At 44.0% G+C, this 13,185-nt stretch overlaps 3 protein-coding genes and 1 long non-coding RNA gene across 6 annotated transcripts in view; 2 read left to right on the top strand and 2 right to left on the bottom strand.

Moving 5' to 3' along the window:
* The window catches only part of LOC149091599 (uncharacterized), a 57,924-nt gene extending 57,331 nt beyond the window's left edge, over nt 1-593 (bottom strand). Inside the window, exon 1 of the long non-coding RNA XR_016196419.1 lies at nt 70-593. This is a non-coding gene — a long non-coding RNA (uncharacterized LOC149091599). The remainder of the gene's footprint in view (nt 1-69) is intronic.
* Nucleotides 594-7,446: 6,853 nt separating this feature from the next.
* Nucleotides 7,447-9,470, bottom strand: Ptpa (Phosphotyrosyl phosphatase activator). Of its 2 annotated transcripts, XM_089258605.1 has the most exons (5): nt 9,309-9,470; nt 8,621-9,244; nt 8,157-8,365; nt 7,709-8,098; nt 7,447-7,624 (listed from the first exon to the last, which is right to left on the bottom strand). In XM_089258605.1, the coding sequence occupies exons 1-4, from the start codon at nt 9,334-9,336 to the stop codon at nt 7,733-7,735; spliced, it is 1,227 nt and encodes a 408-aa protein (XP_089114731.1). In that variant the 5' UTR covers nt 9,337-9,470; the 3' UTR covers nt 7,447-7,624; nt 7,709-7,732. The 2 variants fall into 2 exon arrangements, with proteins under 2 accessions (XP_089114731.1, XP_017954611.1); XM_018099122.3 differs by having other exon boundaries at nt 7,447-8,098.
* A 385-nt stretch (nt 9,471-9,855) lies between these two features.
* Nucleotides 9,856-10,565, top strand: LOC108650001 (oligosaccharyltransferase complex subunit C). Its single transcript, XM_018099123.3, has 2 exons — nt 9,856-10,112; nt 10,169-10,565. The coding sequence occupies exons 1-2, from the start codon at nt 9,974-9,976 to the stop codon at nt 10,477-10,479; spliced, it is 450 nt and encodes a 149-aa protein (XP_017954612.1). The 5' UTR covers nt 9,856-9,973; the 3' UTR covers nt 10,480-10,565.
* Nucleotides 10,566-10,755: 190 nt separating this feature from the next.
* LOC108649919 (uncharacterized) lies at nt 10,756-13,026 on the top strand. 2 transcript variants are annotated; one of them, XM_018099014.3, is made up of 4 exons: nt 10,756-12,432; nt 12,496-12,577; nt 12,641-12,757; nt 12,857-13,026. In XM_018099014.3, the coding sequence occupies exons 1-4, from the start codon at nt 11,201-11,203 to the stop codon at nt 12,866-12,868; spliced, it is 1,443 nt and encodes a 480-aa protein (XP_017954503.1). In that variant the 5' UTR covers nt 10,756-11,200; the 3' UTR covers nt 12,869-13,026. The 2 variants fall into 2 exon arrangements, with proteins under 2 accessions (XP_017954503.1, XP_017954502.1); XM_018099013.3 differs by having other exon boundaries at nt 12,641-13,026.
* The last annotated feature ends 159 nt before the right edge of the window (nt 13,027-13,185 follow it).

Genomic DNA, 13,185 nt, shown 5'->3' with positions numbered 1-13,185 from the left:
GCATGGAGGCGGGCGTGGCGAGGCGGACTGAGGCGAGGCAATGCCGTAAAGAATTTTATTTCCACTCACCACTTCTCTAGCTCTGCATCTATGTTTCCAGTGGATGGAAATGTATGCATGTGTGTCAGAATGTGCATGGGTGTGTCTATGTGTGTGTGCCGTATGTTTGCTTATTTAAGTCGTTTGCAATTTCTGTTTTGCTTTTCTTTGCTTAGTCAACGCATAAAAAATAATGTGAAGCTGCAGCAAACACATGCACCGTTAGTTTTTTCTACGCTTCCCCCGCTATTTCGTATTTCGTATTTCAAGCGTATTTGCTGCGTGAGTAATGGAACGCATGCAAAAGATTATTTTGTATTCTCTTGCACGGATTTAACAGGCTGCCAAGTCGTTTCGCCTGCTGCTGCTGTTGCTGCTGTCTCTCTCGTGTATTTATTTTATCAGCAACTTTATTTGGATATTTTGAAACAAGTTTTGCAATTACAAAACTTTTAAATGGAAGCGCAAATATGATGTTCAAATCAACTCGAGTCTTGGCTGCTGCGAGAACGAGATAGAGCACTTTAACTATGAGCCGAACTAGCTTAACGAAGGAGCGCAGAACAGAGACTGAGCGACAAACATTCATTCCAATTGCCTAAGCACAAAGTGAACGAGGCTTTAGGAGAGAGCGAAAGGGACCGTCTTTCGAGAGTGATAATTGCCCAAGCATTGAGGGAAGAAACTGCTAAGAGAGCATCTTAAGCAGTTGACTGCTCATAAATGCCTACGGAGAGCACGATGAGCAAGAAGTACGATTTATGTATGTATTATGACAGTTGAATAGGCAACTGGGACAATTGCCTAAATGGAAGCAGTTGAGTGAACATAATAAATTGCAATTGCACAGATCAAAGGGAAATTTGAGCATCAAAGGGAAATTGTGTGTCGAATGCAAATTCTGAGCGAGCGGATGCCACGTATAACAGCTAATAAATTGCTGCAATAGTAATAATTGTACCACTCCATGGTACTTGATGCAGCAGCAGATATTTTGACTCGGCTAAGCTCTCAGCAGCAGTAACAGCAAATGGAGGAGCACAAGAGAGTTAACTGCAACGCTTGACAGCTTAAAGCTCAAGTATGAAGCTCAAGTTGATGATGCCTGCGGCTTTGCCAAACGTCGCTTGTTCTCTTTCGCTGTCTTGCTTTGCATTGTCAATCTGCCGTTATCTGCGAAAAAAGAAGGGCAAAAGAAGAGCAAAGCGCATGCATAGCTTGTAACTGGACTACCTCAAACCCACTATAATGCTATTTTTCACTCCATTCGAGCGGAAGTTGAGCGACAGGGAGAGAGCGAGCGAGAGAGAGAGAGAGAGAGAGAGGGAGAGAGCAGCACCGGAGCCGGATGTTTAAACATGCTAACAGACAGACAACAACTGGCAGGGCCAACAGCAGCAACAACAGCAGCAGCACAGTGACAACAATTGTGCATTTGAATGTCGTTTGGGGGCAACCAGTATCCTGCTCCTGTCTGCTCGCCCACTCTCCCCTCCCTCTCTCTCTCTCTCCCACACCATCTCTTCCAACAGCCGAAAATAAAATGCAACGCCAGCGCGAAATACAGCAGCATATGTAACGGACACCCACCCACACACAGTCCACCTCTCTCTCTCTCTCTCCCTCTCGCACACACACATGCATAAATAAAATGCCAACAAAGCAACGTGCGTTGGCGTTGGCATTGCTACCGCGGCTTAAAATTTTAAATGGAATTCCTTTTCTTCACATTTTTCGTAGTTGGGGAAGTAACTGTGATGCAGTTTGAGTTGAAAATTCTTTTGCTTGAATCGAGGAATGTTGAAGTCGAAAATTCAATTAGGTGAGCGATTAGAGCTTGCGCTGCAGTTGGTAATTGAGCTTTTGACTCAATTTGGCATTGGATTCGGCAATTCATTTACAAAGAGCTTAAAGCTCTTAAGCGCACTTAAGATCACATGCGAGAGAGAGCCGGGGTATAACAATCGATTAGTAATCCAGCTTAAGCGAAATCCACATCTGTTGCCACATTTTTATATAGTCAAGCAACTCCTACATCTGTGTATACTATATTACAGGGTATAAGCAATGCCTCTCGAACTAATTAAAGTCCAAGCAGAGCTTAAAAGAAAGAAACGCTACGTTCAATACTTCAATAAGGTAATTGAAACACAGAGCAGGAGGAGTGAGACAGAGAGAGAGAGATAGGGAGACAGTGAAAGAAATAGCACTCAAAGTGGCGCCACGAGTGGTAGCAATCGTAATGAAGCGTTACATTGTGCCCTATGCCAAAACGGGAAAAGGAAAGAGTTCTGCTCACATGTCTGGCTGTTAAAAGCTTTCGACACGTAGCCTCCGCTAATTATCGAGCTCAACACCTGAGCGCAGGACACTCGCAGGACTCGCAGGTAGCGCAGTCCTCGAGCGCGGCCACCGGAGAACTTGGCACGTAAAGCGCATAAAGAAATGGGCAAAAGTTATTAAAAGGGCAACGCCGGAACAGATGGGCCAAAGGATGTGCGAAAGGGATACGGGCAAGGGATGAGGCGCAGATAAGGCAGGGATAACGCAAGCATGCGGCAAGTATGTGGCTGGGAATTTCGAAAAAGCAGCGCAAGAAAAAGAGAGTATTCCAGTTTTTTTTGTTCAGCTGGCGGCCAAAGCCCAAGCACCTGTAAGCCGAGTCGACTAGTCCCCAAACAGGAGCAGGAATAGTTGAAAGAATCCATCAGAGATACGAAAAGAAAGAGCGAGAGAGAGAATGAGGGAAATCTAGTTTAAACGATTCAGCCGGGAGTCAACGACTATAAAATATACTCATATAAACAAATTAATTATAGAATATATACAATTTGTATATCTATCTGCAGAGCTTGCCAAGATCTGGAAATGTGTATGCTATGAAACTGCTATGGACTAACCTGATATAACAACCAATATACCCAGCTTCATATATTGAAGCACCATAAAAAGAGATAGGAAAGGAGGGAAAGAGGGAGAGAGGGAGACAAAAAGAGCGGCAAAGACAAATTGAATTGGATGTAGCAAATGCTTTGGCTGCTCTTCCCGCTTCTGCTGCTGCGGGCCAAAGGCCAAGGGATCTGCGAGAGGAGCGAATGCAATTTGCTGCGCGCATTTCCTGTCCAACAAACCAAATCAGCGCCCACAGCCACGCCCACAGAGTGCAGGCAGGCAACGGCTGCAGTTGCTGCTGCTCCTGCTGATGCTGCCAAGTCATGTTTGCATGACGAACTTTGCAAGTGAAGAAGTGGGGATATATATATGTACATATATATACATATATTTCAAAGATGCAGAAAGAAGAGTGACAGGAGCAGGAGGAGGAGGAGGATTGCCAGACGGAAATTGGCGCTAATCTGTGCCAGTCTTATTCCATTTTTATGCATTTTCACATCGCAAATGAATGGAGCTTCGATGATTCTTCGCATGCAATATGAGTGTACGTGCAACGGGGCGGATACTCAATATTGAGAAGGGAAGAGTAAAAGGCAAGGGGAATTAGCCAAGAGTCTTTTGTGTTCGTAATTGCATTGAGTACTTTGTAAGTTTGGATTAATTGAGCGGAATGTCAAAGTAAGATTAAAGAAATTACTTGAGGTTGTTCTTGTATTAAATAAGTGCTGACCGCAGTTGGTAGAGTGGGAAATGTGAGATTAATGTCACATGTAGGTAATTCATATGAGTGTGCAATATATGAGTATGCCGAGCAAATTTCCCTCTCCATATAAAGCGCATCCCAATTGCATTGAAAGCTTTGTGAGTTGAGGTAATTGAGTGGAATGCTGCTGTAGTAGCAAGCAACAGTTAATACTATGAGTGAGAGCTCAGAATATTTCCCGCTCTCTTTAGATCTTCATTTACGAATTAGGTACTTTCTGTGTATGTGGTGGGCTATGAAGTATATTGTGGAAAGAGTGAACGGCTCGGAGTTCATTAAGTGGCATAGTAATAATAACTTGCTGAGCATATTTCCTCCTCCATTTAAGTGAACTAGATAGTTCATATAAGTGCTTACACCAATAAATGCTTGGAGTTTGCTAAGAATATTTTCTCTTAAGTTATTGCTAATTGCATTTCGTACTTTAATTCTAATTCAACTTAACAGCGCAGTCTGATTATGAAATGGAAATGAAGAGAAATGCTATGTGTATTCGAAGAGAAATATTTTCTCTTTTTCTATCCTTAGTCATCTGAGTAATGGTTTATATGCACTGTAATGATAATTGAATCTCTGATTCAATGGAGTCGCCACGCTTAAAGATGATGCTCCATTTGCCCCAGAGCCAATCCAATCTGGACTCTGTTCCTGTGTGCGCTTTGAAAATACTTTTCGCTTCCGCCTACCTCCTCCGGTACATCAGCTAATTAGTTGAACACATGCACGAAAGGCGGAAAACTTTTGCGATTTACCTCATCGAAGACTTACGCACACAGTGACTCTCCAACTGTAAGGCATACCCGCAAAAGCTTCCCTAAGACAAAACTTCTTCGGCTTCTTCTTCTTCATCTTCTGGTGCTGCTGCTGCTGCTGCTGCTGCTGCTGCTTGGCCAAAAACTTTAGCGAAAATTAGTTATTGTCTATGGTCTAAGGTAACGATGGGCGTGGCTGTGGGCGTTATTTGAGGGGAGTGTGCCAAAAACTTGAACAATGTGCACCTCAGGCAAAGTTTGTGGCGCCTCGACTTTTGTTTTTGCACTTTAGACAGTTCGTTAAGCCAGTTGCCAAAAAGAAAAACAACAAAAAACGAACAAAAACAGGCTATGAAAAAAATGTAAATCGAAACTTTGGCAACTTTGTGACATTGACCAAAAGCCTCTAGCACCAAGCCCCCTTTGGCTGGGACGCAACTTGGCCCCAAAGTATGCGCAGCATCGGACTCCATTATGTTGCAACAGCTGACGCCACCAGACAACAGACATATACCCTCCTCGTGCCCCTCTGCATACCCATCCCATTTCCCAACAAAATACGAGCGAAAATAATGAATTGCAGAAGGGAGTAGAACTGCGCCTATAACCGGAACAATATAGACAGTCAGAACGGGAGAATGTGAGAGTGGGACAGCGGGAGAAAAATTTCCCTTCAGCAACAGCTCCTAACGCATTGTCAACGCAGCAGTGACCAGCAGAAACCACAGGCAGGCATATTTTGTACGAATTCCCATATGCGTAACAACAAAGCGAGTGTGAGTGGGATAGAGAAAGGGGAGGGAGGGGATCAGAATGACATGGTATGTGACCAGCGCGACTCTATTTTCATTGCTAACAGCTGGACTTGTCGCAAATCACAGTTAGATGTAGACAACAGGCAGATAAGTAAGTTGAGTATATTGGCAGTGCGTATTGTTTAGCAACAGAACAATTTGTGTCAAATTCATAATACATATATACAATATTTGTTAGAGAATATATATAAATATTATACAATATATTATTAATAAAAATATAAATAATGTAATATAAATGTAATATAAATATTTACAATACATTATGTATTTTTATTATTATTACTACTATTTATTTATATATAATTAAATTTATTATTCCTTTGCAAAAACTCTCTTAACACGTACATACCGGCTGAATACCCTATATAACGGGATCGTTATTCAGTGGCGTGAGCGCAGTGAGCCCAACAGCCATTATGCTATATGGCGCTTTGTCTCCGTCTGACATATTGCAGCAGACGGAAATTCATAAAATGGGATCAAAAGCAACAACAGCGCGCTTATAATTACGCTCAATGAGAGCATGCAAATGCTCTCTGTCAATGGGAAGATCCGTGTAATGGAATTTAACGCAGCTTACACACACACACACACACTCACGCACAGCATGCTAGTTCAACTTTATTGAGTATTTACAAATTGGGACATTGTAGACATTACGAAATGCAAGCAAAAAAAATTATATTCTGCACTCATGAAACTATTTGCTGTGTCCAGAAAACGATTTCACTTATATCAGTCGACAAAATTGCTACTTCTCCATTTTCTTTCGATTCAATTGAGAGCTTCGATCCTTGACTTTTCCGTTGACAGTTTTCCAAACATTTTTCATTTGCCAAAAAGTTGTTCACATTGCATTGAGTTATCGGCTTAACCTGTGACAGGATAGTTCAATGGTTGCGGACCTCTATCTCTCTCGCTCCCTCCCTCTCATTCATTCTCTTAAGTTCTCAGTGTGACACTGCACTCTCACTAAATTCATCCAATTTGCAAAAACACATCACCTGGTTAAATCTGAGGTCAAAATAGACCGAACAATGTAGCCTAAAGTCAAGTTGCTACTGATGCCCTGTAAATAACAAATGAGATGGGTATATTGATTTGAAAGCCGAATACAATTTTGGGTTATAATACAATATGCATACAAAATATATAAATGAAAAATTTAAATATATAAATATTACATAATATATGTCCACGTATTTCTCAAATAAGAATTGAACGAGTGTATGTACAGGGTATTTCACAGTCAGGCAGTCGAGCACTCCCACTTGCTCAGGCTTACCACAAAACTAACGGAGGCATTTGAACTGGAACTGAAATGGCGTCGAGTGAAATGGAAAGAGAGCAGGTTGTGAGAGCGGAAGTGGGCAAAGGGAAGAGCAGCGAGGACAGCTATAAGTGCAGAGCACGAAATGATTTTTTCTTTTTTTGTTTTTGTTTTTTTTTTTTTGTGCACAAGTCTTCAATCAAAATGCGTCGGAAAAGTTTTAATGCAGCAACTAAATTTCGGAGCTTGCTCAGGTAGTTATGGTGGGCGTTTATGTCTGGGCGTGGCAGCAGGCTGTGATAAATGATGTGTCGAAAATAAATGATTATATGCTTCACACTTCGTCCACTTGATGGCTGCAAAAAGTTTAACTTTTGTGGTTGTTGTTTTTTTATTTTTCAATTATTTTGATGTTTACATTTTGGACTAAAGAGCTTGCTAAGTGAGAGTAAGAAAGAGAGTTAGAGGGGGAAAGCAAGCTGAAGGACATAAAAAAGTGAGTTAGTGAGTGAGCAGCTCGAGTTTGTTCATTTGATTCGTTAATGAGTGAAACTCACTGAAGGAACTAAAGAGACTTGATATAAATAAGGAGTGAGTGAAAATCAAATCCACTCAATGCCTTAACCTTAAAGTCGCTTAAGCTAAAATCTCGCTCGGTAAACTATAAAAAATATTTATCACAATTATGATTGCGCTGTTCTGCCTCGTCCGGAGCACAAAAATCCATTTAAGTGGTCCATTTACAATGATTGTGCATTAAGAGAACTTTTTGTGGAAAATAAAAAACCGGCAAATTGTGCCAATTGTTTCCGCTGTTTATGCATAAAGTGCTATGCTTGTCGAACTGTGAGCCACTTGAAGAAGACAAAGAGAATTTGTAACACATGTGAAGCTGTCAGCCTGGCACAGTTCATGCCAAACTGTAAATTGTTTACAGCACTCATAATTTTATTAATACATTTTGCATTTAAAGTAACTTTACAAAATACGCAATAAAAAATGCAATCGAAATGCTTGTCAAACCAAATAGCAACCTCAGAGCAATCACAACACAAGTCAAACTGTCACTGCCCCGTTCGCTTAGCATGGCACAGTGCTTGTTCAACTGTAATGTCCAATTCCGATTGCCTGAGAATTTTTAATAGAGTTTCGCATATTTTCTGAGACAAATCCGATTCCAAAACACTTCTAACAACTATTCCGCCTGCTCCTTGGCCCCCTCTCCGCCTGGCTGATTCGCGGTGGGCTTATCGCCCGAGCCACTGCCTGAATTGGAGGCCTGCACGGCCACCAACGACGCGGAGGACTCTGTGCGCAGAACGACGCTGTTGTCGCTGCTCTCGCTGCTCGAGTCGCCCACGTTGAGGTCGCTGCTCACGGCCTCCGCGGGCGGCGGCGGCAGATTCGCGGGCGTCGGCACCCCAATGCAAATCCGCTTCGACGGCGGAGGCGCCACGTGACCCAGGCGGGCGCTGCTCAGAGCTGTACCCGCTGCCACAGAGTCGAAGGACATCAGTTCACCAAAGTAAACGTGTTGAATAACAGGAAATTTTGAGAGGATCTGGAAGAGAAAAGAGTGAGTGAAAAGAGACTGATTTTGATTGAAGTGACTGTCTAACCTCCTTCTGGTACATCTTGACTAGGCCAGCATTGATCTTGATCCACGACGGCACCGCTGAAATGCTCCACAGCTGATTCGAGTGCTCCCCAAAGTGGCCCGTCTTCACCTTGCAGATGTAGTCGATGCAGCTGATGAACATGTACTGATCCTTGAAGTCGGCTATGATTTGCTCTTCCACGAATTTGGATGGATCAAAGGGACTTTTGACTGGAAGAAAATGAGGAAGTTTATTAAGTAAAGAGCGGAAACTGTAAAGAGAGCGCCTTTACAGCAGAAATTTAAGAGCGCAAATAAAAATTGATTGATTTAAGAGACTAAATTGCGAAGAGGAAACTACAGCTAAGAGCAAGATAAGCTTTTTGATTGAAAGAGACGAATCTGAGAAGACAAAGAGAGTTTGAGCTATATCTATAAGAGGATTTAAGAGCTAGATCGTATATAAAGAGCAGATGATGGACTCACCTGCCAGTTGGGCACTGCCCCAAATGAAGGGTACGAATTGAAAGTCATCCAGTGACCAAACGCCTTGGCTTCCAGCCGGTTCCATGTTGTAAGTGCGCTGCAGATGCCGCGCGAACTGCAAATAGCGATTGAACAGCCGCAGAGCAGCGCTCACGATGTCCTGCTCCAGCAGTATCTCCGCCTTGAACAGGGCGCACAGGAAGAAGACGAAGGAGAGCTCGTGCCCGGTGCCGTAATCGATGCGCGTAGCATTGCCGAAGCTCTCGACGAGATACTGGAGCAACTCGCTGAGGTATTTCTGCTTGGCCGCCGGCAGCAGTTGCTGCAGCAAGTTGGGCAGCTGCTCTTGCATGGCGCGGGACCAATCTCTGTAGGCCTTGTTGCCGAATCTCTGTGGCTGCTCCAGTGGCGGATGCTGCTCGACGAGCTGCTCCAGCGAGTCGATTAAGCCCAACAGCTTGCGCAGCACCTCCGACTCGTACATCTCGTCGGTGGTCTTAATGCCCTGTATGGCCGTGCTGGTGCCATTGATGTACCCAATCAGGTCGTGGTAGGCGCGCGAGCGCTGCCATTGCGCAAGGTCCGAGATGTTATGCACTCGCTTCTCGATAGCCGGCACTTTGTCTGCAGGCGTGAGAATGGAGGGTATCTGATAGTCTATACTAGCTGTTAAGTTGCTTTCGCTTACCGGCTGCCATTGCATTGGCATCTGCCATGCTTCAATCGAGATTTTGTTTGTATTGCTTCGTTTTAAATTACGTTTTGTTTTGAAAATATGGAGAGAGACGCCAATTTTATCGCAATTGCTGAACAGCTGTTCGTTGCTATGTGACCACCTTTTACGAACATTATAGGAAAATACTGCACATATATACCAGTTCAGCAAATTCGTTCATTTGAATCACTTCTGTTACAGCTGTTGGCAGTGTGCCAGAGCATTTACACTGGCATTTGCTTAACATTCTAGCTCAATACAATTTGAAATTCGTATCAATATTGCATTTTCACTCAATGTTGCAAGCACTTATGTATAAGTCATTTTGACAGGCATAAAGAGTGGATGGCGTTGATTAACATTCATTTTACATATACTTGAAACTCAGTTGTCATTTACTGACAAAGTCGTTCCACTTTAAATATTCAAATTGGAATTGTATGCGCGCTTGCTTAACAGCTGTTAAGCGTATTCGCGGATAATTCAAATACGATTTCAAATTTAGTTCCGATATCTCATCTTACTGATATCGAGCTTGTTCAGCGTCGAACTACACAACGTCAACAAAACAGCAAAAAACCTACGCCTACGCCGGCTTTTCAATAAGAATTAAAAAGAAGTGAATTTAAGTCAGCCAAATGCTTGAAACGCTGTACAACTTGCCCTTCCACATACTCGTGCCCCCCAACGTCAAAGTCCGAAAGTTCTCCATTCCCGTGCCCTCGGCCATGACTGTCTTCTCCGCCGTGCTGATCTCCTACTTCCTGGTCACAGGAGGTAAATTAAACGTATATTGTACAAAAGTGATCTTCATTGAATATCCTATTCTTCAGGCATCATCTATGATGTGATCGTGGAACCGCCCAGTGTGGGCGCCACTGTCGACGAGCACGGACACTCGCGCCCCGTGGCCTTCATGCCGTACAGAGTGAACGCCCAATATATCATGGAGGGATTGGCCAGCAGCTTTCTCTTCACGATCGGCGGCCTGGGCTTCATCATAATGGACCAGACCCACGCACCGGGCAAGACGAATCTCAATCGCCTGCTGCTGACTGCCATGGGCTTCGTCTTCATTTTGGTCTCCTTCTTCACGACTTGGCTCTTCATGCGGATGAAGCTGCCCAGCTATCTGCAGCCCTAAGCGAAACAAATTAAGCATACATCCATTTGACAGAAATCTCTCTTATCTATATCTAAGTATTATAAACTCCATGTCATAATCTCCAATGCGTGTTTTTGTTTTTTTTTTTCATTTATATTTGATAATCTCCCATTCATATGAAGATTCCACAATTGCCAAGCTATCATCTATCCCTCTCTCTTTCTGCTTCTGTCTTCGCTTTTCTCTTTTCTCTTCGCCCTTGGATCTCGGTCCACATGGCCTGCTATTCTCTTGCCTGTTCTCTTCCATCCAACTCTGTTTTCTCTCTACTCGCCTACTCTCTCGTGCTCTTCTATTTTACGTCTGTTTTCAAACAAATCCAAATGTTTGCAAAAATTAGTTTTTTTTTCAGTCTCTGTTGCGGCGGCAAAGCGTTCAGAACGCGATCGTTCCGAGAATTAATTCTATATATAGAAAGTTGTAGAAAAACTGAAAATCTATTTTGGTTTTACAATACATAAGCGACAAAAAGTAGAAAACAAATATAAATAAATAAGAACACCTCAGCAAGAATAACGTTTAACAAAAGAGTCAATTGTTAACTCAATCAGCTAATAACATTGAAAGGCTTCGGCAAGTGATGTAATAGAAACGGAATCGAGGAGAAGAGGAGCCAAACAATTTGCCTACTGCGTCGCACATTGTTTACGAAATAAATCAAAGAGAAATCGGCAAGGAGAGAGGGGGAGAGACAGGAAGGATGTCCAAGAAGTTGAGCGTGCGCTCCTTGAGCGACAGTTCGCTGGCCGAGTTGGCGAATCTGTTGGTGTCCACGCTCAGCTACGTCCAGTATGCGCCCGATGTCAACCTGGACATGAGCATAGTCATGGTCGAGGTGAACGAGTACTTGTCGCAGGCGGGCGCCACGTCGAACATCTACCAGGATCTGCTGCGCGTCATCCTCAGCTCCGACTACTTGGAGGCGAACATGCGCTTCACCTGCTTGCAAATGCTGCTGAATTGCGGCGTCCACCTGCTCGTCACGGAAGTCTTTCCGCCCAGCTACTATGAGAAGATCCTGCAGGTGATTGCAGCGCAGGGAGCTGCCTTGCGCGTGCTCAATCTGAAGGGGATTTGGGTGAAGGAGGAGCACATGCACTACATGTACGAGATAGTGAGGCGCTGCAAGCAGCTGGTCAAGCTCTACGTGCCCTATATAACGAACGATGAGCTCCTGGAGGAGATCGCCGCGAACTGCCATCGCCTGCAGATCCTGGATATATCGGGGGAGACGGACATCACGGAGATCGGCATCGATTTGCTGACCAAGGGCAGCTGTGCGCAGTCCCTGACCGTTGTGGACGTGGGCATGCCTGGCGAGGAGAATATTTGTTACTCCGACATAGCTCTAATCCTCGAGCACTGTCGCCAAGTGGAGACCCTATCTACCTATTCCTTTGTAGGAGCTGCCCTGAAGTTCATCTACGACAACATCGACAGCAGCTTCCAGTGCAAACTGAAGTATGTCCACGATACGGCAACGGACGAAACGCAGCTGCAGGTGATTGTGCAGTCGTGTCCTCAGCTGGACACGCTGTACCTGGACTCGCCCAAGCCAGGCGCACTGCGCGCTCTACAGGCGAAGGCCTTGCGGAAGCTGAAGATTTGCAAATTTGTGGTCGCCGAGCTGATGTCGCTGCTGGAGAAGCCCATTGGCCGGAACTTGCGGCACCTGACCATGATCAAGGGATCGGGCAACCTGGAGCTGGGCAAGCTAGCTAGACTGTGCCCCATCCTCGTCGATCTGGATTGCTATGTGATCGAGAGTCTCTCCTATGCTCAGAACCAGGCGCGATTCCAACAGCTCGAAGGACTCGAGATTCTCAGCTGCGAAATGATGAGCAGCTCCCTCAAGGCGTTCCTCTGCAGTGTCACCGATCTAAAGCGCTTGGCAGTCGATTCTGTGGACTTTACAGATGAAGATATCGTTAGGTATTTATGTTTTAAATACGAATATTTGAATCTATTACGATATTCGAAACATAAATTCCTCAGCTTGTTTGCTCAACACGATTTTAAGGTCTTGGAGGATATTTGGTTTACGATCGCACCCGAGCTAACGGTACAATCGGTTGAGGTGTGTAGCCGTTCTCCCTCTCACCCTTTCTCTCTTTGACAATGAACATTTCCCTTCTTCCAGCTTCTCATGGACAGCTGCCCGGAGCTTCAGAGTGTGGGCCAATTGACCGGCTGGTCCTTATCACCGGATGACTTGTCCCTAATACGTGGCCTGCTCAAGAGTGGCAATTCAAGCCTTGTACTGACTTCCAATGGTTTAATGGCTTAAAACATGATTTTTTTTGCTTTGCTCATTTCGCAGCCTCCTACAGAAAAACTAAATCTCTGCTCTTTGCAGCGCCTGCAATAGACGTACGTCAACGGGCGGACGATGGAACGTGCCGGAAATATTTTACATTTAATACAAATTATTTATTTTTAATTCGTGCTTTGTGATATGTAAATAATAAATAAACTTTGTTGTAAATCAATTGAAAACAAATGTTGCTAAGCGCAAGTGTGACCAGAGTTGAGACGAGCAGTATTTTTCGAGTATTTTGTCTCGTATAAAACAGCTGTGCCGCAGAGTTGCCAAGGGCCCATCATTGTTTATCAATTTTTGTTCTTTGTAAACTTATGACTTAAAATCATATACAAATGTAATAATGAATACAGCCTGTTTATAAG

The sequence above is a fragment of the Drosophila navojoa genome, chromosome 3 (assembly GCF_054131105.1).
Source record: "Drosophila navojoa isolate 15081-1374.11 chromosome 3, UAZ_NAV_1.0, whole genome shotgun sequence".
Taxonomy (NCBI): Eukaryota; Metazoa; Arthropoda; class Insecta; order Diptera; family Drosophilidae; genus Drosophila; species Drosophila navojoa.
Note: the sequence above shows the minus strand (reverse complement) of the source record. Positions and strands in the feature narration are given on the sequence as shown.